This window comes from Falco punctatus (genome assembly GCF_963210335.1).
Source record: "Falco punctatus genome assembly, chromosome: 15".
In the NCBI taxonomy this organism is placed as follows: domain Eukaryota; kingdom Metazoa; phylum Chordata; class Aves; order Falconiformes; family Falconidae; genus Falco; species Falco punctatus.
This window is the reverse complement of record NC_137595.1, coordinates 17,418,858-17,439,549: the sequence shown is the minus strand read 5'-3', so window position 1 is coordinate 17,439,549 and position 20,692 is coordinate 17,418,858. Positions and strand designations below refer to the sequence as shown.

The 20,692-nt window shown below is 37.6% G+C and overlaps 1 protein-coding gene across 3 annotated transcripts in view; it reads left to right on the top strand.

The window, feature by feature from the left end:
- THOC2 (THO complex subunit 2) overlaps positions 1-19,118 on the top strand; it is a 55,468-nt gene extending 36,350 nt beyond the window's left edge. For 2 of the 3 annotated variants that reach the window (XM_080365643.1, XM_080365642.1), the window contains 15 exons: positions 2,198-2,355; positions 3,689-3,817; positions 4,312-4,443; positions 4,525-4,709; positions 5,427-5,611; positions 5,899-6,001; positions 6,385-6,821; positions 7,646-7,704; positions 9,241-9,276; positions 13,480-13,617; positions 13,967-14,036; positions 14,117-14,274; positions 14,912-14,988; positions 15,091-15,138; positions 18,259-19,118. In XM_080365643.1, the coding sequence (XP_080221769.1) occupies positions 2,198-2,355; positions 3,689-3,817; positions 4,312-4,443; positions 4,525-4,709; positions 5,427-5,611; positions 5,899-6,001; positions 6,385-6,821; positions 7,646-7,704; positions 9,241-9,276; positions 13,480-13,617; positions 13,967-14,036; positions 14,117-14,274; positions 14,912-14,988; positions 15,091-15,118 (1,895 nt within the window). In that variant the 3' untranslated portion in view covers positions 15,119-15,138; positions 18,259-19,118. Of the gene's footprint in view, positions 1-2,197; positions 2,356-3,688; positions 3,818-4,311; positions 4,444-4,524; positions 4,710-5,426; positions 5,612-5,898; positions 6,002-6,384; positions 6,822-7,645; positions 8,436-9,240; positions 9,277-13,479; positions 13,618-13,966; positions 14,037-14,116; positions 14,275-14,911; positions 14,989-15,090; positions 15,139-18,258 lie in introns of those variants that run through there. The other variant, XR_013923830.1, reaches the window with a different exon arrangement.
- Positions 19,119-20,692: the final 1,574 nt, after the last annotated feature.

Below are 20,692 nucleotides of genomic sequence, written 5' to 3'. Positions count from 1 at the left end.
GTTGGTTTTCAGGGAGTTTTGTTTGTTTCTTGCAATGTCAAGACCTTTTAAATATTGCACTGATATAGGAAATAAGAGATTGACCAGTTCACTGGAAAGGTATAACTGCAAGAAGGCTTGCACTTATTTAACTGCAGTTAGAATGTTGCTAAGTTAGGATAGTTGCCTACATTGCAAGAAATATGCATGTAAACTTTCAGTGAGTGGTTTGAGTTAACTGAGTCCTGGGATTAGGAGCAGTGTGCCAGTATTTGGGCAGTAACATAAACCCTCTTCCAACGACAAGAAAAGTATTGTGCCAGCCGACCAGCACCGTGAAATGAAACAGCATGCAGGTGTTTCGTATGGCAGATATGCAGGAGGAATAACCAACTTTTTTCTCTGACAAAGCCTCTGTAATGTTTCATGTTGATTGTGAGCTCTCCTAGTATGGTTAATCTGAATTGTTTTTCTCTGGTCAGTTTTCTTCTCTGGAAGAATTTTCAGTTTGTAACTGGAAGTAATTGTTCGTCTGTCCCAAGGAGCCTAGCATAATCCAGTGGAAAAGCCTTTTATTGTCCGACTCATGTAAGATGCAGCCAACTGATTTAATGAAGAAACATTGACAGTTAAATCAAGAAAGGTTATTCGCTATCAATATTTAATGTACTGGTACAGACAGCTAATTAGCTACATGAAATTACTGGTTGAAAAATTGCTACCTGACTGAAGCTTGATCTAGAGTTGACTGATAAATTTGTCTGCTTAAGGAACCAGCCAGAAGTGTGTAGAAAATTGTGTAGGTGTGATCTGTGTGTAAACACATACTCCTGATAATACATTTTTGTGGGGTATGGGGAACAGCTTGTTGTTGGCTCTGGGGTGCTCAGGGTTCAGCTGCAAGAACTTTCCCAGCATTTCATCCAGAGACAAACAACTTTTTCAGCAGTTTCCCCATTGCAAGAAATTATCTGTAATTATACTATGTGAGGAAATTGAACAATACATCCACTGTAGTGATATTATTAATTATTATTTTTAACAGTTAATGTTTAGATTATTTTTTTAAAAAAGACTAGCTTCTTTTGTATATTCTGACTGGATGCCTACTTGCTTTACTTTTAATCTTTTGAAGTAAACCTTACACACTTGATTTTTCTATGAGCTGTGATTTTCTTGGTTTGTTTTTTTAAGTGTCAAAGGCTTATTATAACCTTTGCGGAGCAGATACTAAAATTGAATAAAGTGAAGATAAAATTTTTAGTTAAGTAAAAGCTGACAGTCCTTTTTTGAGCAAGCTTTATTCCATGAGCATCACAGAATCAAACCAAGTAAATCCTGGGTCTTACAACTTTTGCCCTGCAGCCTGTGCAAGAATCTCGATGCAAAACCACCAGTTACCCTCATGAGGATCGTGACTGTTCTTTCTCAAAGGCATCCATTTGCAGTCTTCAGCTCTGTGCTTTCATCCATATGTTTTATTTTCTTCCTACCTTCCTTTTGTGCTGTCCATCCCTCTCAGCTTGTTTTTATGCTCCTTCTTAACTGGGCAAGAACCTACATGGGACCGGTTTGGGTATGTGTTTGGCTGTTGTGTTGGCTAACCAGTGGTTAGCCAACTGGAACGGGTAACGTCTGAGCGTACAGTGTGTTCTTTTATTCAGTGATAGAAAGAAACTTTCACAAAATGTGTATGTGTTGAGATCGTGGTTTACTGAAGACTGTTCCTCTATTTAAATTCCTGTAATTGTTTGGTTGATTGGAAAAATGATTAAGGGATTATATGTAGACAGTGTGTTCTTCCATTTCTAAGGAGATAGAGCTGACTGTCAGCTCTATCTAGAAAGGAGAAAACAGGTTTTCCAGAGAAAGAGCAGATGGTGTTCCTTTTGCTAAGGTGCAGAGACTTAGCAGTTGAAGAAGTTTCCCCAAGTGTTTTCTGAGCCTGTTTTCCCCCACATTGTGTAATAGAAGAGTTTTCCAAATAAGAAAGATTTGCTGCAACCACCTTCCTACCCTCCCCCCCATCCTTAAACAGCTGGGCTTATTTTGACTTATTTTGAGCAGTGCCAAAGGTGTGTCTGGAGTACAGGTGGCCTAAGGTACAAACTTGGGAATATGGATGTATGATACCCAACTTCATGGGAAAAGAGTAGTTGAGTGTTAACCCATTAATTTTTTTCTTTCTTCCCTTTTTCTCTCAACTTTTTCTCTGAAGAGTCTACCAAAAACGAGACTATCACAAAATTTCTGCAGTTATGTATATTTCCTCGATGCATTTTTTCGGCAATCGATGCCGTTTATTGTGCTCACTTTGTAGAACTGGTGCATCAGCAGAAAACACCCAACTTCTCCACACTTCTCTGCTATGATAGAGTAAGTAGCTAGAACTGTTGTGGGTATGTACTTGATTACTATTATGAGCATGCAAAACTAGTATCCCTCCTGCCTCCCAAAAGAGGTCAAAAAAATCATTACCTATGTTTAATTCTAGAATCAAAAGTTCCCTTTTGTACTTCAGATTCTACAAACCAAGGTTTCCTACAGCTTCAGGGGCTTATTTTCTACCCTAATGAGACTAGCATTTCAGAGCATTTCACAGGAGTTGCATTCAGGTTTTGCAACCTTCCAGTGGTCTACGTTTCTGTGGCCTCATCTAACCCTCCCATTTTGGCCGTATGCACCCTGTTGCTGTAGTATCAGCTTTCTTATACTTGCCCCACACAAACACCATCCTTAGGACCTTTCTGACCCTGGCAAATTGTACTACAGACAGTGGACTAGTTTGTGTTACTGCTGAGACATGGAAAGGGACTCTCATGGCGATGTGGGAAGTACTTTTCATAACAGTAGCAGCCTGACTTTCTGGGTCAAATGCAGCAGCTGGAGGAGGCATTTGTTTGGTTTGTTCTCACTGTTCATATAGCCATTCTTTTTCTCCTGTGGAGGAAAAAGTTGGAGCACGTAGATGGAAGAATTTTGCAGGATGCATTTGGCCCCCGTGGTACCAGCTGACAGTGCTGTTCTGGGGTATCAGAACCAATCTGGCACTTGGTGCTGTAAGAAGTCAAATCACTAAGTTACTGCATCATCTGGACGGTTATTACTGATTTGACTATGAGCTTTCATTAAAAGGATGTGTATGGGGCTGTATTGCGAAAAAAACTATGAAGGTTGTTTTCATATGAACATTCAGTTTAGATTGTCTGGGTTTTTATTGAGATGGGACATCTGAAGTAGGTATCTGCTTTGATTTCATGGATCCAAATGAGCATTCTTACTCATATATTCAGACCATGTTGTATGTCATAAAAGTAGGCAGTTGCATGAGCTCTATCTGATGAACCTGTGCAGGCCAGGAAAAAAATGCTTTTGCATCAGCTTGGCTAGGTATGTACTTCTGCCTGCTCAAAGAAATGATTAATTTGAAAACAAGACAGTTACATGCCAATGAAGACACACTTTAACTATGGAAAGCTGTGTCAGCAGCAGCTGTGTGCAGTGCTCTAGGTTCTGGGCTAAGTGTGAAGGACAAGTTGGGTAATAAAGTCTTGAAAATAAACTGAGAATATTTTATGAGAGATCTCCTTTATATTCTAGAAATGAGCTTAATGATGGTTTAGATGAGAGAAATTGAAGGTCTTGTTGGTTCTTGTTCCTTTTGTAATTCAATAAAGTCACTGTAACCCTTTATTATTGTTATTCGCAGGTATTCTCTGACATTATCTATACAGTTGCAAGTTGCACTGAAAATGAAGCTAGTAGATACGGCAGGTTTTTATGCTGTATGCTGGAGACTGTGACTCGATGGCACAGTGACAGAGTCATATATGAAAAGGTATGTGAAGTTACTAAGTTTGCTCATGAGAACATATAATGACCACTTTTGTAATTTGGCCCAATAAAAATATACTTGGTGAAATCATTAGATTTAAAAACACAGAATTTTTCTGATGGTGTAATCTTTAGAATTGAGTTTCTGTAATTCATGTAATTTGAATAGAAATAATTTTATATAGTATCAAAACATGTAGTCCCCCAAAAAATAATCTTACATTTCTGATTTTCTCATATCTTGAAAATAATTTAGGAAGCATATGGAAACTCTTATAATAATCTTTGCAAAAGCTAAAGTACAAATAATCTTTCCTGTCACCCACCACTAAGATTTTAAGAGAAATAAGCTTTTTAAAAAAGTATGTGTGTAAGTCTTGTGAAGTGTGATTGTGTCTGTCTTTAGCAGAATCAGTGAAGTGCTTCAGTTACATTTTTGCAGAATTATTGTTTTTATGCTTCCCAGTTTTTTTTTCTTTTTCTTATATGCACATATAGGAATGTGGCAACTATCCAGGTTTCCTAACTATATTACGGGCAACTGGATTTGATGGTGGGAATAAAGCTGATCAATTGGATTATGAGAATTTTAGACACGTGGTACACAAATGGCACTATAAACTAACTAAGGTAAATAAAGATGCTGAAGAACTTAGGGTTCTGGAAGATTTAATGAAAAAAAAACTTCATTAGATTTAATTTGTGTTCTAGGCTTCTGTGCACTGCCTTGAAACAGGTGAATATACGCATATCAGAAATATCCTGATTGTGCTGACCAAGATCCTTCCCTGGTACCCAAAAGTGTTGAACCTGGGCCAAGCCTTGGAAAGAAGAGTACATAAGATATGTCAGGAAGAGAAAGAGAAGAGACCTGATCTATATGCATTGGCTATGGGGTAACAACACCTTACTTTAAGAAAGTGATTAAAGTGGATCATGAAAAGCTTCTAAAGACTCGGAACTGTTACAGTCCTAACGTTTGATTTTTACCTTATCACAGAAGATTTGGTATCCTGCATCTCAGGGCTGGTGGTGTGAATGAAAACGCATTTTGTGCTGGATGTTCACTAATTTTCTTTACAAGACTCTAGTAGAACACTTAAAATAGTAAAGATTTCCACTCACAAGAATACAGCTTAATTTTAGAGAAGTAACGTAGCAGCAAGTAGATAGGAGGGAGAGTAAAACGAAGAACACCAAGGGCTATTGATGCAACACTGCGTAGATTTCTAGAAGTTTGTATGATTTTAAAACGCTTAGTTATATTCTGCATCTTTCTGTGATGAATGCAGACTCATCCACGTATGCTTATGGGGCAAGTCAGGTCAGGTTGCGTGAATCAGTAGGTTGTTTCTTCTGTGTGTTTGGGGGGCGTGTGTGTGGTAGTGGTGGTGAAGAGGGTGTGGAGGTAGGGCTGTTTCTGTGTCTAGTGGTTTTTGTTTGTTACTTTGTTTTCGTTTGAGCTCATCGATAAAGGGGAAAGAAACCGCATATCAGTTGGGAAAAACTGTGAAATAAATAACAGATGAACTGTTAGATTAGATCCTCATTTAAAATTCAACCCGTGTTTTGCTTTTTATTTGTGCATATTTAACAATCTGTGCGACTTGCAGCTATTCTGGGCAGTTGAAAAGTAGGAAGCCTTTCATGATACCTGAAAATGAATTCCACCACAAAGACCCACCTGCCAGGAATGCTGTAGCTGCAACAGTACAAAATGGGCCAGGTGGTGCTGGGATGCCTACATCTCTCACAATAAATACAGTTAGACTGGAAGAAAGCGCTACTGAGGAGACTGGTAAACAAACCTACGATCATTATTTACTTATTTAGTAGAATTCTTCTGACATTACATGTTACTTTCTCAAAATTGGGCTTATTAAACTGAAAAGAAAAACTCTAAATGCAATGCTATATAGGGTTAGTGTGTGTTTTTTATTTCTAGTTGGTTTTGGGAGAAGGTGCTCTTATTCTGTTAGCTACACATGATCTTACATGACTATACTTAGCTACTTGTTTTATTTTAACCAGTAGGATGTATATTAACTTGTTGAAATAAAGCTATTCTTTTTTTTTTTTAAACAGATAAACTAAAGGAGAAGTCTCAGGGTGTGGTGAAAGTTATTAATAAAGCTGTCAACGCTGCACCGAAGGTGACAACAAGCAATGGAAACAGTGCTTCTAATAGGTGAGAAAAAATACTCTTAAACATTCTCTGTTTTCTTCCTTCCAAACCGTAGACTTGCACTTGAAACTGACCTGCATTTTCTTTTCTACTTTCAGGTTGCATATAAATTGTTTCAATTTCTTCAAAGTTTAATAATGAGATTATTTCTTCCCAAATATACAGCTGTATTGATCTGACACTGTTGTTAAATGCATTCCATTTTAGCTAAATAAAGATAAATGAGAATATTTGCTTGTTGCTGCTCTGATAAAGAGACAGCAGTTCCAAAATCTGAGAGTGACTGCTTCAGGACATTCTGTCAAAGCATCAGAAGTAAAACTTCTGTGATAAAACTAGAGCTGGTTTTGTATGCATGCTAACTAGCCTTTTTATTTTTATTGCAGCAAAATTGTTAAAGAGAAGGATGATAAAGAAAAAAGTGGGAAGGAAAAAGAGAAAGAAAAAAAAGACAAGACTCCAGCTGCCGCTCCAGAGATGAAGGCACTTGGGAAGGATGGGAAAGATAAACCAAAGGAAGAAAGGGCAAACAAAGATGATAAAGCAAGAGAGATCAAGGAGAAAACACCAAAATCTGACAAAGAGAAGGAAAAAGTCAAGAAAGAAGAAAAAGCTTCAAAAGAAGAAAAATCCAAGACAGTTGTGACCATCATCGAGTCAAAGTCAACTGCAGAAAAGGAGAGAGAAAAGGAGCCGTCCAGAGAAAGAGATGTAGCGAAGGAAATTAAATCCAAGGAAAATGCTAAAGGAGGAGAAAAGGTGCCAGTAGCTGGGTCCTTGAAGTCACCTGTTCCCAGATCAGAAACATCAGAATCTGAAAGGGGTAAGTTTGTGTATGTGATTTCTGTTCTTGTCTAAAAAACTAGAATGTGTTGCTGGAAAATCACTGAATATCAAAAAATGCTAGAGATGGTGAGGAAGAGTTGCTGCATGATTGCTAGCCTTTTGGCATTGGCTTTTAAATAGTCAGGTACTAAAGTAGGTAGTCAAGGTATCTCCAAAAGGCAGGCTGTGAATGTGTGAACTTCGCTTCTTCAGTGAATGCTCATTTTCATAAAGCCTATTATTTTTTAGTATGAGTCTAAATGGTCTTTTATTAAAGTGTATTTGTATAACTGGCCTTGCAAGTTTTGCAAAAAATTAATGCAAAAACCCCAATGACAGTTTCATCATAACCTTTGAATTTTGAAAGAAAAGAGGGGATGTGAAAGACGTAGACCTTTTATAAAAGTTACTGTATCCTTCTTAAGGACACAATCCCTTCTTATATTAAGGGTTAACAAATCCTTAATGTTGATATTTTAAGTTCTTGTAATCTGAGGCTGTTGTTGAGTTGCTCTGCATAAGGCTTGACATTTTCAGGGTCTTCATAGCAACTCAAATTCAGATACAGACTTAATCAAAATGGGAGTTTGAAACAAGCATAATTTTGCAGCAGTTTTTTTACATTACACTTTTCCTGCAAACTTTCATAAAGAGCGTCAGTGCTGTCATGTTGGTAATTCTAGATAGCTTAAACACTAAATTTTTATAGTGGTATAATTTGAATTCTAGCTTAAATTATTTTGGTACTTCAGAAAACCACATCATTAGATTATCCCCTTTGAAATGTGTTTTAATAAGGCTATTGTTCTTTTCTTTCCTCAGAACAAAAACGCCGTAAAGTTGATACACATTCTTCTCCGTCACATTCCTCAACAGTAAAGGTTAGTATAGCCTGAGGAAGGCAGCACCCATGTTAGGCTCACAAGTTTGGGATGCCAATGTTCGACTTCCTTCAAGTTTTGTGCCAAGTATACACTGGAACCACTGGAGGTTTTATGTTGCATTAGAAAATGCATTCCTTTTCTTTATTGGCGGACTGTCTTTTTTTCTATAAAAATATTTTTAATTAACCAAAATAATGCTTCAAGGACCTAGCACAAATTTTGTAAATAGTGTTTGGAAATGGCAAGAGAATTTTTACACAGAAGTGCCTCATTGTTTTAAGCAGTCAGTTTTTTTGGAGTGCAATGGTAGCTACAAGCAAATGAGTCTTTGCAGCAGAGTGGAGCATATTTTTCTGCACTTCTATTGAAGAATCTATAGCACTGAAGATTCCTGGATGATACGGGATGTACAATACCTCTGAATTCATCAGGCTTCTTGATGAGCATCATACCGATATGTGCCTTCTAAGGAGGAGTCTTGAAAGGAGTTCCATTTTAAAGTCTCCTTGGTGATCAGTTCTCCTGTAGTTGTGTATAATCAGTGCGCATGCAGCTTCTGTTGTACCTTCCCTTCGAGGTTTGTTTATTTCCAATGGGTTCCCACCGTGTTGAGCCCTGCGTTACGATAAAACCAGATGTGGCAACCAAGCCTACTACCCAGCAAAGAGAAACCCCAAGCATTCAAGCGCAGCACAAAACCATGGGCGTAGCCTACTTGAAGACTCAGGGTAGCCATTCCTTGCTCCATATTTATTTTATTTGTAAACCATCTATGTTCATGGAATCTTTGAATTTGCAGTACGTTGAACATTTAAAAACTGTAAGTTACTAATACTTCATCAAGAGCACTGTGATGGATTATGTGGGCTTTTAAACTTCACCATCTTACCAACTTTAGAACAAGCTTTTCTTTTTTTCCTGTTTTTTTCCAAGAGTACATCTTTTTCTCTATGTAAGATATACTTGAAAGATTTAGGCTAATTTTGGAGAACTCTGATAGATGTTACTAGTTTTGAGTAAGCAGGTGACTGATAAGTAATCAAAATGATTTAAGTTTTTCTTGCCTGGTTTTTATAAATGGCAATCCAAAGTCATTCTAGAGTTACTTCTACCACGTTTAGCTGAAAGTGGAGAAGATACAGGTTTAAAATATTTTTAAACCTGATTCACCTGTGGCTTAGCTGTATGTAGAATTAAGACTGTTTTTTCTTTAGATTTTGTCTTGGTGGGAGAATTTTTTATTTTTTTTTCACTGTTTAATGAAGAATTAGATATAAACACATTTTGTAGTTTACTTAATTGGGTCTAAAGCATAGCTATGACTGTGTCTTTTTTTTTTTTTTTCCCCCTTCCTTCTTTCTTTTTAAAAAATATTTCAGTTCCTAGCTTTATTCAGTGTACAGTATTAACATAAGATTTATTCCAGAAGGAGTAGCTGTTTTTTGGTTCAAGGGTACGGCCATGCTTCCCAAAGTTCCTCTGGTTTCTGAAAACTATTCCAGCTTACGTGTCATCTCCATTCATTTTCTACAGGACAACCTCAACGAACTCAAGGACTCTTCAGCAAAGGTTTGAATCTTTTAGACACCACCAAAGTTTACTTTCATGTTTTGTTGCAGAGAGAACTTAACTTTTGGTCTTGTGGCAAACCCCATCAATTTCATTCCTGTAAATGCTAGTGTAGTAACAGGGATTTTTGCAGTCTGTGATATAGAACCTCTGTATGTAAGAGAGGGATAGCTACGTGGAAGCAACACAATGAAAATCCCCCGAGTTTACTATTTTGTAAGTGATCTTATGAGATTTTATGGGTTAGTATCTTTTCTGATCCTGTCTGAAATGTGTAAAGTTATAGAAAAGTCCTTTTCTATAAATATCCATTTATTAGGCTGAAGACATAACAGAATAGTTACAATAGTTCTTCTTTGGTACCAATTAAAAAACAGCAGTTATTTAAAAACAAAAACATTAGAGACTTATCTCTGGAATATTAGTACTCTTTTCCCTTACTACTGTTTTATTTATGGCTGTATTTCTAAGCATCACAGACAAGCACCTAGATGATCATTTTTGTATGTTTGATTCCTGTAAACATGCTTAAGATTCAGTATCTAGGAGATCGTATGCTGAAGAATGCTTTCAAGAGTTCATAGAATCATAGAATACCAGGTTGGAAGGGACCTAAAGGATAATCTGGTCCAACTTTTCTTGGCAAAAGCACGATCTGGACAAGACTGCCCAGCACCCTGTCCAGCTGAGTCTTAAAAGTGTACAATGTTGGGGAATCCACCACTTCCCTGGGGCAATTATTCTCATAGCTGATTGTTCTCACTGTGAAAAATTGTTGTCTTGTGTCCAGTAAGAATCTCTCCAGGAGTAACTTGTACCCCTTACCCCTCGTCTTTTTCATGTGACTCCTTGTAGAAAGGGAATCTCTATCTGCTTTGCACCCACCCTTTCAATACCGGAACATGGTGATAAGGTCTCCCCTAAGCCTTCTTTTCTCAAGGCTGAACAAACCCAGTTCTCTCAGCCTTTCCTCTATGGCAGGCTTCCCAGCCCTCTGACCGTCTTTGTGGCCCCTCCCAGGACCCTCTCCAGCCTGTCTGTACCTTTTTTGCATAGCAGGGACCAAAACTGGGCACAGAATTCCAGGGGTGGCCTGACAGGCGCAGAGTGGAGTGGGGTGTGAGTTGAATGACATTTTGGAATACTGTATTCTAGAAGGTTCTGCAACTATTCTGTTGCTTTTTTTAAAAACTCAACTGCTTGCATAGTAACAACAGATACTGCAAACTTGCTAATATATTAGGGTGTGTGGCTAATAGGAAATGGATCAAGTCTTCTGAAGGTGCTGCTAAGGTTTTTGATTACGCAGTCAGTATCAACATGTAATTAAATAGCACAGACATTTATCACTTGGAAAATGCTGACCATTTGGACTTTCTGGATAACTTAACAGGTTCATCTAGACATTCACTTAATTTAAAAATGCTTGATAGGTTAACACTTCCTATTCTGTATTTACACTGCTGTTTTACTTGTAGCTCTCCTTGCGTAAACAAAGTGTGCAGAACGCTTTATATGTTTTAATTCAAAATAGCTCTGATTTTATAGTGGACGCTTGCTGATCAAGTTTTTTAATTGAATCTTCCCAGTACCAACCATACCCGCTTATAGGGAACATATATATAGGAAGCATCCTTTGATTCTTAATAGTATCTGTAGATTGAATCTACGTACTTTCAAAAAAAGATTTATGAATAAGTGTCATGACACCTCGTATATTTTTTTGAAATCAGAAAACTGTGTTTGTCTTGAGTTCACATCTATCTGAAGTGTGGTGTATCTGAAGTCTATATAATCTTGCTTTTTCCTCCCTTACTGTATTAGTCAAGGTTCGACTGGTTAATTGAACTTCACTCAAGTTTTCATTAGTTATTTAAAACTATTTTAGTTTTTAACACATTGTTGTGGTAATCAAGCAGACAGTGGAGGTGTTTGTAATTAAATGATCAATGAACAACTTTATTTTTCTAGTCACTTTGAAAAGTTAAAATTTAGAATTACTGTGATGTGTTTGTATGGATTTAGCAGGAAGTGCATTGCAGTTGTGTGACTTTTCCATGGATTTATTGTTTAAGTGCTTGGGCAATGTCCAACCCTTTCCTTCTTCTAAATGCTGTTTTCTGTTCTTTCTCACTTAATGAATTAATTTTCATTCTTCAGTGCCATTCTAACAGACCTAAGGCACTTGTTGTCAATGTTCCCTATACATGGTATAAGACAAGTTAAATGCTTTTCTTTGCTGCCATGGACTTGTTTGGGGAAAGGATGAGCTATTCAGAAGCCTGTAAGATTGATGAGTTCAGCTCCCATTGTAAGATAGCAGGAGTCTAATGCTGCTGTATGCTTACAGGCTTTCTTTGTTGCTGCCTTTGCCTAACTTACGGGGCCAGACCATTGAAATGTTGGTTTACATTGCAGGTTATAAAAGAAACGGTGCCAGACTTGAGTTAGGTTTGTGTTTATTCTTGCTTTAGCCTTTCCCTGCATACAGCAGGGCCCAAAATTTGACGTTGTTTCTGTTAGCAGCATTTCTAGAAGCAAGTTGATAAAGCTTAATGAGGTAATTCCAGCCTTCACTTGTGAAGGGCAGTGGGAAGGATGCAGTTTTCCAAAACTCTGCATTGAGATGGTAGAAGAGCAGAGTAATCTGTCAGGAACAGCCGTGTGAACTCAAGAAATGGAATAGGAGAAAGCAGAGCTACATGTTGGCTTTCTCACATGGAAAGTGTCTCTGGGACACAACTGAATGGGGCTACATAGAAAAAAACCCATATTTGCAAGTCACTGTTAATGGTTGACAGCAAAAAAGGGAGCAAGGATAAATTTCTTGTGGAATGGCAATGTAGGAAATCAAACAAGGAAAAGGGAGTGAGGGAAAAGAGCAGAAAGAAAAGTAGTGAAAGGAGTATTGAAGGTTCAGTCTCTGGCCTAGGAGGATAATAAAATTCCAGTTCAAGTAATAAAAGGAAAAAGAGACCTAATCTTGTCAGTGTGACTTTTAACATAGGACTAGTTACATCAGGTTTTGGTAAGTTAAACATTGACCAGAACTGGAGGAGGACAGACTTAATTTAATGAAAAGAATGAAATTATTTGAAACAATACTTGCTTTTGTTCAAGTGATTTCTAGATTGTTCTAAACTAATTTTCTACTTAGCTCTCTCTTTTGGTGTCTTTTTAATTAAGATGTCTCTCTAAAAAGAAATGCAGAGAACAGTTTAGTTAGAAGATGCTTTTTCCCCCCCCCAAACAAAATTAATAGCTTATGTAACTGGGGAAGGATTAAAATATACTGATTTAAATCTGTGTGTTGCTGTAACTTAAAGTAATATATGAAATACTAGGGAAAGGTTTTTAAATTAAAGTATGCTTTTATTGGTATTTTATGAAAAATATTTCTTAAAGATTGAACTGTATAATTGTATTAAAGATAGGATTAGTTACTGTAATGTATTGGGGTTTATATAATACATGTGCTATCTTTATATGTATACACACAGTAGCATGTAAACTTTGTCAAGTGTTACACTTGAAATTACTGTGATTTATTTCCTCTTCTCCTGCCCTGCAGCCCCAGTTTATATTAGGAATATTCAGTTTTGTGAAACTAGTATATAGTTGCTTAGAAGAGAGTGGAATAAGTTTCTAGAACACATTACAGAGCAAAACCAATTCTGTGTTCAGCTGCTTTTATCATTTGAAGTTTAGGCTTAAGATGGAGACTTGTATTATTTTAGGTGAAAAAACCCATTATTCAGAGTCTTAAATACTTCGTGGATTAAGATTATTCTTTAAAAATTAATGAGAATCTGTTTAAGCAGTTGATTCCATTCATTCATTCCAGGCAAGATTGCAAGTGGTTAAGTCAGTCCAGGAATCTGCATATCCTGTTTCAACACTACCGCTGTCAGATTTGTTCTGATGTTTCAAAGAATACTGGTAGACAATGTTGTGTGTATTTAATATGTGTTTCAGTTAGGAGAAGATGTTCTTGAATAGCCAGCGTTGAGAAAACAGAGCTATAGGTTAAATTATAGATCACAAGTTTGAAAGTGTCTTCAATCACTTTTTTTCCTAGTTGAAGTATTAAATGTTTAATTTTGCTCTTTGAGCTAGATCTGTTATGTTAGAGTAAGACTTCTTATTTACGTATCTATCTAGGAGTACATATTAATATTTGGTGATATTGCCTTAATTTAACAGCACTACATTAACCACACTACTCCAACACTGTCCAAGAGTAAGGAGAGAGAAGTGGACAAGAAAGATTTGGACAAATCAAGGGAAAGATCCAGAGAGAGAGAGAAGAAAGATGACAAGGACAGGAAAGATCGGAAAAGGGTTGGTAGAATTTTTATGAACTAGTTCAGAAAGTTGGTATATGCTTGGAAAGCTTTCTGTTCAAAGCCCTTGCGGTAATAATTGGTTGTGCAGCCCAGCCATGCAGAAGTGATCCATAGCAGGGTTGTTTTTCTTTTATTCCATTACTTCTTCAAAGGTCGGTTTGCAGTAATGTACTCAAAACTTTTTCCCTTCAGAACCGATCTCAAGAAATTTGATGCAGGATGTAATGCCTCAGTTACATTTTAAGCATTCAAAAATCAGTTCTCCAAAACAATATTATAAGCAGGTGCTACTTCAGGAGTATGTTTTAATCTGCTAATATCTGCGTAATTGTATTTGGTGCCAGGATCATTCAAACAGTGACCGAGAGGTACCACAGGATTCTACTAAACGACGCAAAGAGGAAAATGGGACAAGTATGTATTTTATTTTGTGTGTATGTGTATTAGGCTTTTACTTGTTGCTGTGAATTGCAACTTTCTCCTTGTGTTTTTAGCTGGTTCTTCAAAACATAGTAAAAGCGAAAGTCCTTCTGATTCCCCTCGCTTAAATGAAAAGGAGAAGGAGAAGAGTAAGTCAAAATCTTCAGGAAAAGAGAAAGGTGATTCAATTAAAGCAGAAAAGATGGAGAAGAGCTCCTCTGGTAGCAAAAAGGTAAAGTAAGCTATTAAGGTTTTGTTGTTGTTGACAGAACAAGTCAATTACTTTTTCCTAAATTTGATTGCTGCTTTAATGGCCTACATTAAAAAGATATGCTGTGAATGTGTAGGAGAACTCTTGGAAATTCTGGTATCTTGTAGCTCTTGAATATTTCAGCAGTCATTCCTGTCAGGATAAGTAAATTGGAAGAATAGTTCATCTTGGCAGTAGGTAGGAAAATTCAGAACCTTATGCCTTAGGTTTTTGAATAATCTAGAATATTTGCAGATTGGTTTGCTGAGTAAATATGTGAAAGCAGGCTTAATTTACATATAAACTAGGCTACTTGTATTCAGGTTTTCAAGTGCATGTCAACATGTTTGGGGTTTTTTTTGTAAAAACAGGTATGTTGTAGTCGTATGTGTAAAATAACAGTAGTTCCCAGTTGTAACTCTTCAGTGAAGGTAACTGCCATAGAACTGTAAGACAAAGTTAGAATAATCTTAGAAATCACAGAAGCAGATTACTGTCATTCTGTTTTTATTTTTTTAAGCTGTGGCCACTTGTAATTTTAAATACATGTAATCCTTCTAATCTGACTGTACAGTGTATATTATAATAAACTATTTCCCATATGTGCATTTTTTTAAAGGAATCAAGACACGATAAAGAAAAAACTGAAAAGAAGGAAAAACGAGACAGTACTGGAGGGAAGGAGGAAAAGAAACAATATCCTTTTACACATTAGCATTTCAGAAAAAAAACAGAAAATAAGCTTCCTGTTATCATATGTAGTAAAATAATTTTTTTTTTTCTTAACACTGAATCTACTCATAAATCTTCAGACAAGCATAGATAATGAAGATTGTTCCAGCCAAGGTAAAAAATTGTGATGATTTCCTATTTTTGACTTGATATCTCCCAGGGCTTCTATTTACTGGTAAAGGATATAAAACAAAACAGCCTGAGTGTGAAAGGGCTGAACTTAACTCATCCAGGGTGATTTTTTCATTTGTTCTGGGGGTATTTTTTTTGAGTCAGGGTCACTGTGGTGGTGTGTGTTGGTTGGGTGTTTTTGTTGGGTTTTTCCTCTCCTTCCCCCATAATGATTGTACAGGTGCTCAACTTCTTTTGGGAAAGAAAAGGAAGGGGGGGGGGGGGGGGGCGAAGAAAAAAAAAAAGGTGAGGGCATCAGCAATGTTGCATGTTTGGCACTTTTTCCAAGAAAGGTTGCTGTACAAAAACAAAGGCGAATCTCTGTGATCCTGACAGCCATCAGTCTGTTGATAATCTACCTGTTAATTAAGAATATCTCAACTAATATGTTGTAAACTCTAGTTTTGTATCCTTTTCTTTGATCTTTAACAAAAGCGCTAGCTTTTAAACCAAAGTGCTACATAGTGTAGTAAGTCGGTTCATTATCTCTGCTTAATCTTTTATCTGATGAGATTTGAGAAGGAGGAAGCCAAAGAAAAAGTTTTACATGGAGACATTGACTATCTGCAGAAAGAAAAGCAACTTCACAGTATTTTGAGTAACCCGTCTTCAGCCTGGAGCTTTCAGAACAATGAATTGTTCTTTGAAGCTAACAGTGTTCTGAGGGTTTTTTTCCAGACCTATGTAAATTTGTGGGTATTTAAATTTAGTTCTAGGGATATGAGAGTGGGTTTTTTTTCTGCTCTTTGCATGTAGCCATTTTAAAAGTCTCGGAATGTTTCATTTTCAGTGATGTGGGAAGGAAAGTGCCCCAGTGAACTTAAAACTAGTTCACCTGAACTACCCAACTTGAGCCATACACCGCTACCAATCCTTCTGCATAAAGCAGCAGACAATTTTACGTTTTAGAAAGTGTGTATATGTTGGGTAAACATGAAAATAACTGATAGTGTTCAACAGATGTTGAAGAATATGGCTTCTCTCTCTTTTTGCAAATTGTCCAAGTGCTTTATAATTCTTAGGTTTGTTCTCTGTTTACAATTGATGAACTGTTCCAGTTAAAAATTTGTGGATTCTGTGAGCACTCAAAAGTGATGATAAGCTGAAGTGAAGTAGAAACAATTTTTTGATTCGGTCACATTTTTCACAGCTTGAGATTATTTGCTTGCATAGAGTAGTTCTGTTCTGACTACTGAACTACATATAAGGCAGGTGGTTTTCCTTTTTTATCAGACAAACCAATACCGTTACAGAGAGGGGGGAAGACTGTTTTTAAATACGCAAGTCCTTTGTCTCAGATTTTGAAGAGGCTGAAAACTTACCTTGTTTTCATTGACTGTCTTGCTGATCTAGAAAGTGCCACTACCTTTCAGACATGATTTGTTATGAATCCCATTTAAAGGTGGGGGGAGGGGAATTTTTGCTGTGAGGGTGGTCAAAAACTAAGTTTGCCCACAGAGGTGATGGGGCTGCCAAGCTTAGGGTACCCAAAACTGATCTTGGCAGGCCACAGCCCTGAGCAACCTGCTCTACTTAGTTCTGCCTTTTCAGCAGATTTGGACTCAACAGTCTTCCGAGATTCCTTCTGAACCTCATTGTTTTTGTGAATCAATTATATGGGTGTCGTGTTTGAAAATACTTAAGGTGATATTATATGTCAAAACTTTCAAGTGATACTTATTGGCTGCGGATTCAAATGAACATTACTTCTTTTAGTGGCTGTACTTGCTTTAGGTGTGAGAGAGACACCGTGACACAGTCCCAAGTTCTTCTGTTTGCCTCTAACTTAAACCAACAGGGACCAAATCTGAAAGGTGTAAAGACATAGCTGTTGGGAATTCTTCTCAAGAGGCCTGAGGATTATAGGATGGCTTATAGAACACTTACAGGGGAGTGTTTAGATGAGGGTCCAGCAAAAGAGAAAACAAAATTTTGAGTTCTGAAATCTTCTGGTCATCTGGAAGTGCCTTCTGAAAAAGTGTCCACACATGGATTGTGGCCTCAAAAGACCAAATGGGAGCATTGTTGGAAAAAGGGTCTCAAGTTCCATTTGCTGACACTGCTTGAAGCGGAGGGCAGATGTGTGGAGGGGTTTTGGGTAATAAAGCTCATGCCGATACTCTGCCCTCCTTGGAGGGTGTTGGTAAAAAAAAAAAAAAAGGATATGAGTTCAGGTTATTGCTTCTTAGTACTGTTTCTTTTTGGTTTATCTTCTTGAAATAATAGAAGATGCTTCTGTGAATAACTTCCAAACTGAAAATTATGAGCATTTTTTGGAAGGCATTTCAAGGAATTTTTTTACTCTGTCCTTCATAGCCATTCACTGTGGATGGATCCCAGGGGTTCCCCCCACCCCATTTCTTTAAAAGTTACTTTTTGGAAAAAAGAGGGGAAAATAAAAGGTCATCTTGGTAGGTGAAGTTCACTACTGAGGACTTACAGCTTTAATAATAAAATGTAAAGTTTTATCTTGATCAGCAGTTCAATGTAAAGTAACGATTGCCATCAATTAAAAAAGCAGAACTGCATTTTTACGAATGCATCATCATCATTTAAGCAACAAGTGCTTAAGTAAATGTCAGTTGCACAGTAAAACCTACCACTGGCTGTGCAGTGGGCTAAACTGGAGCATCTGGCCTCGAGTACTGACCGCACCCCATCATCTGTGTAGTGAAGTATGAAAAAATCCTTTTTACAGCGACATGATTGTGGAATCTAATCCTGTGCTTCTGCTTGTTAAATCTTTTAGAACATTCTTCCTAATGTAAAATGTCTTATTGACTACATTTATTTCTTGCCTAATGTAGAGATAGTAACATTTTGAGAGGGTTGTACTTCTGAAATAAGCGACTACTTTTATCTTTACATTAGCGTTCCGCTACTTACTATGCAGTGCTCACATTAAATGCAGTTCTTGCTGTAGATTAAACTAGAGTTAGGGAATGACTGACTCATTAAAATAGTTCCATTTTTCCCCTCATTCTTTGAAATAAAATGCTAAGCTGTGAGATCAGTATTCATTTGAACTACATCTAATTTCAATTATGTATACCTTTGTTGCAGGTGAGATTGAAATGGGAAGATATCCAGCTGTGACCAGAAATGTATTTTCCAGAGTATAGATTGCACAGAAATTTGTGAATGAAGAGGACCCATCTGCATCTCCTTAAATTATTCAGTTCTCTGCTTTATTTCCCCATGCTGAGGATTTAATTGTTGTACATTACTGTATTTTTAACTTGTTGCTTAGTTTCTTACACATTTATTTTCAGTACCTGGCTGAAAGTGTTACCTATTCCATATTTTAGCACAATGTGCTGCAAACAAACAGTTGCCATAGTGCAAATGAGGTTTCATGTGTACAGAGTTCCACTTTAGGTTGTCAAAAATACTGCCTGAGTTTAGTAATTCTTTCAATCTGAAATGCATTCTTTTAGATGTTTGAAAACCACAAATAAACAGTTATTGAACCTTTTTGGATTTACCTCATTTAAACTCAGTTTTTATTTATTACTTGGCCTGTTTTTAATATCAGTAACTAAAAAAAAAGTCAAGTGGGAGCACTGTTTTCATGCAATGCTTAGGGATTATTTGTATATTGTGTACAACGTTGACTTGTTTAAAGAAAAAAGAATGAACCCTATCCCTTCCATCCCCACCTAAACCTGTGCTCAGTTGTCCCTTGCCACACCTTTTGTTTGTCATGTTGTTTTTAGATTGATTGGAAATGCTCTCTTCAAAACTGAAATAAATTAAGTTTCAATTACAGCTACAGGAGCTTTGTATTGCTGAACTTTAGTCTGAAAAGTTTCACAATGACATTTTTAAAAAAAAAAAAAAAAGGAATTTTTTTATCTGCTGAATTCTACCAGTGTAACCTTTTTTCTAAATAAACAATAGTTTTCTCAATGGGTCGTAAATCATTCTCTGTGTGGTCACTTTATTGCTTTTTGTATCGCTATGAAAATGTGATGTGAGTTGGAATTGTGGAGGGTGGTTTTGCTTACGGTGCTCTGTACCTGCTGGCTGACCAGATGCAGAGGGTTCGTTGCATGGCACGGTGCCTGCTGTAAGGGGATGGGTGTGTGCCGTGGTTTGGAGAGGCTCAGGGGTTTTGCCTTCCTGCCTTCAGTCAGTTTTACATCTTCCGAGGCATTTGTCCCTCATCCAAAGCTCATTGAAGTCTCTGGCAACCAACCCCCCCATTTCCTAACTTACGCAAGTTAGACTGCCTTAGAGGGTCTCAAAAATTTCTTGGTTTAGTTTGACCAGTTTAATGCCTGACAAGAAAGGGACGCTGCCTCTCTTCTGACGTAGCATGGTAGGTCACTTTGGTGAAGCTGCCATCTCACATGTTCACATAGGTAAGAAATCCTCGGCTCTGGAAGTCTTCAGATACATTCATGACTGAATGTCCTTACCAAAGGAGTGGATTTCCTTCAGTAAAAACGACCACTAGTTTTGTGTTTTGTTTTCAACTAGAAAACGTGGGTTGTGAAAGAACCTCTGTTTTCTGTGTTCTTTGCAGAAGGTGGCCTGGGTACAGCAGTTCATATGCCCAATAAGTGTGTATTTACCAAAAAGCAGGAGTGCTGTTGCAGCTGCATTCTTGTTAAAGTTTTGAAGGTGGTGCATCTCTCATGCTCTTTCTTTACAACCAGCTCTCGCCCCAGGGACTGCAGGAGCGATTGAAAATTTGAGTGGGCTTGTGTCTCGTTTTTCCCGGAGCCCCGTGAAGCAGGCAGCTGCTGCAAGCCCCAGCTGAGCGCCCCTTTGCCTCTGCACTCAGCAGGTATGACAGGAGGAGAAGTGACCCGGAGGAGGGAAGCAAACTTCCCTTTTGGTGCCATTTAAACACCAAGTCGGCTGAATTGCAGTGTGAGGCTGCACCAAGTAGTTCCTCTTCAGCCTTTTCTGTTTACTGCACCTTCTGTCTCCTTTTTAAATTCAGATTCTGTTGCTCATCCATTCGGTAGGGATCTGCTTTCTTTTCAGAACTGATACAATAAAAGTGTGTTGGGGTGTAGAGGAGAGGATCTGATGCCAGTGGGAGGTGTTCCACGATACTGAGACTGCAGTATTAGCTAAGCTGCAAAGCCTTACAGCCTTGGTCCTCGTGCAGCTTCAGAAGACGGTGAGCAGAAGTTGTGAGAGCTGCCACAGCCACTGCCCAAAAGCTGGGGTGAAGTTTTCCTTTATTTTTAACAGGCATGGCAAATAGAAAGCTAATTGTAATCACTTTTTCATTTCAATTTTTTTTTGAAAAAAAGATGAAGTCATGAAAGTTAAGGACCGGTTTCTTAGAGGGGTGTGTGGGATCTAAGTGGCTTAAGTGTTGTGAAGTGGTGATCTTGATAACAAAGTGAGATCTCTTGTCAGTATGACTTCTCCCAGCATTGTAATGAATTCCAGGCCCTATAATACTGGAATTAGTAGAAAAAGGAGTGTGTTCTCACTTTTTTATGATCTCTAATGGGAGGGGATGATCATGTTTTTC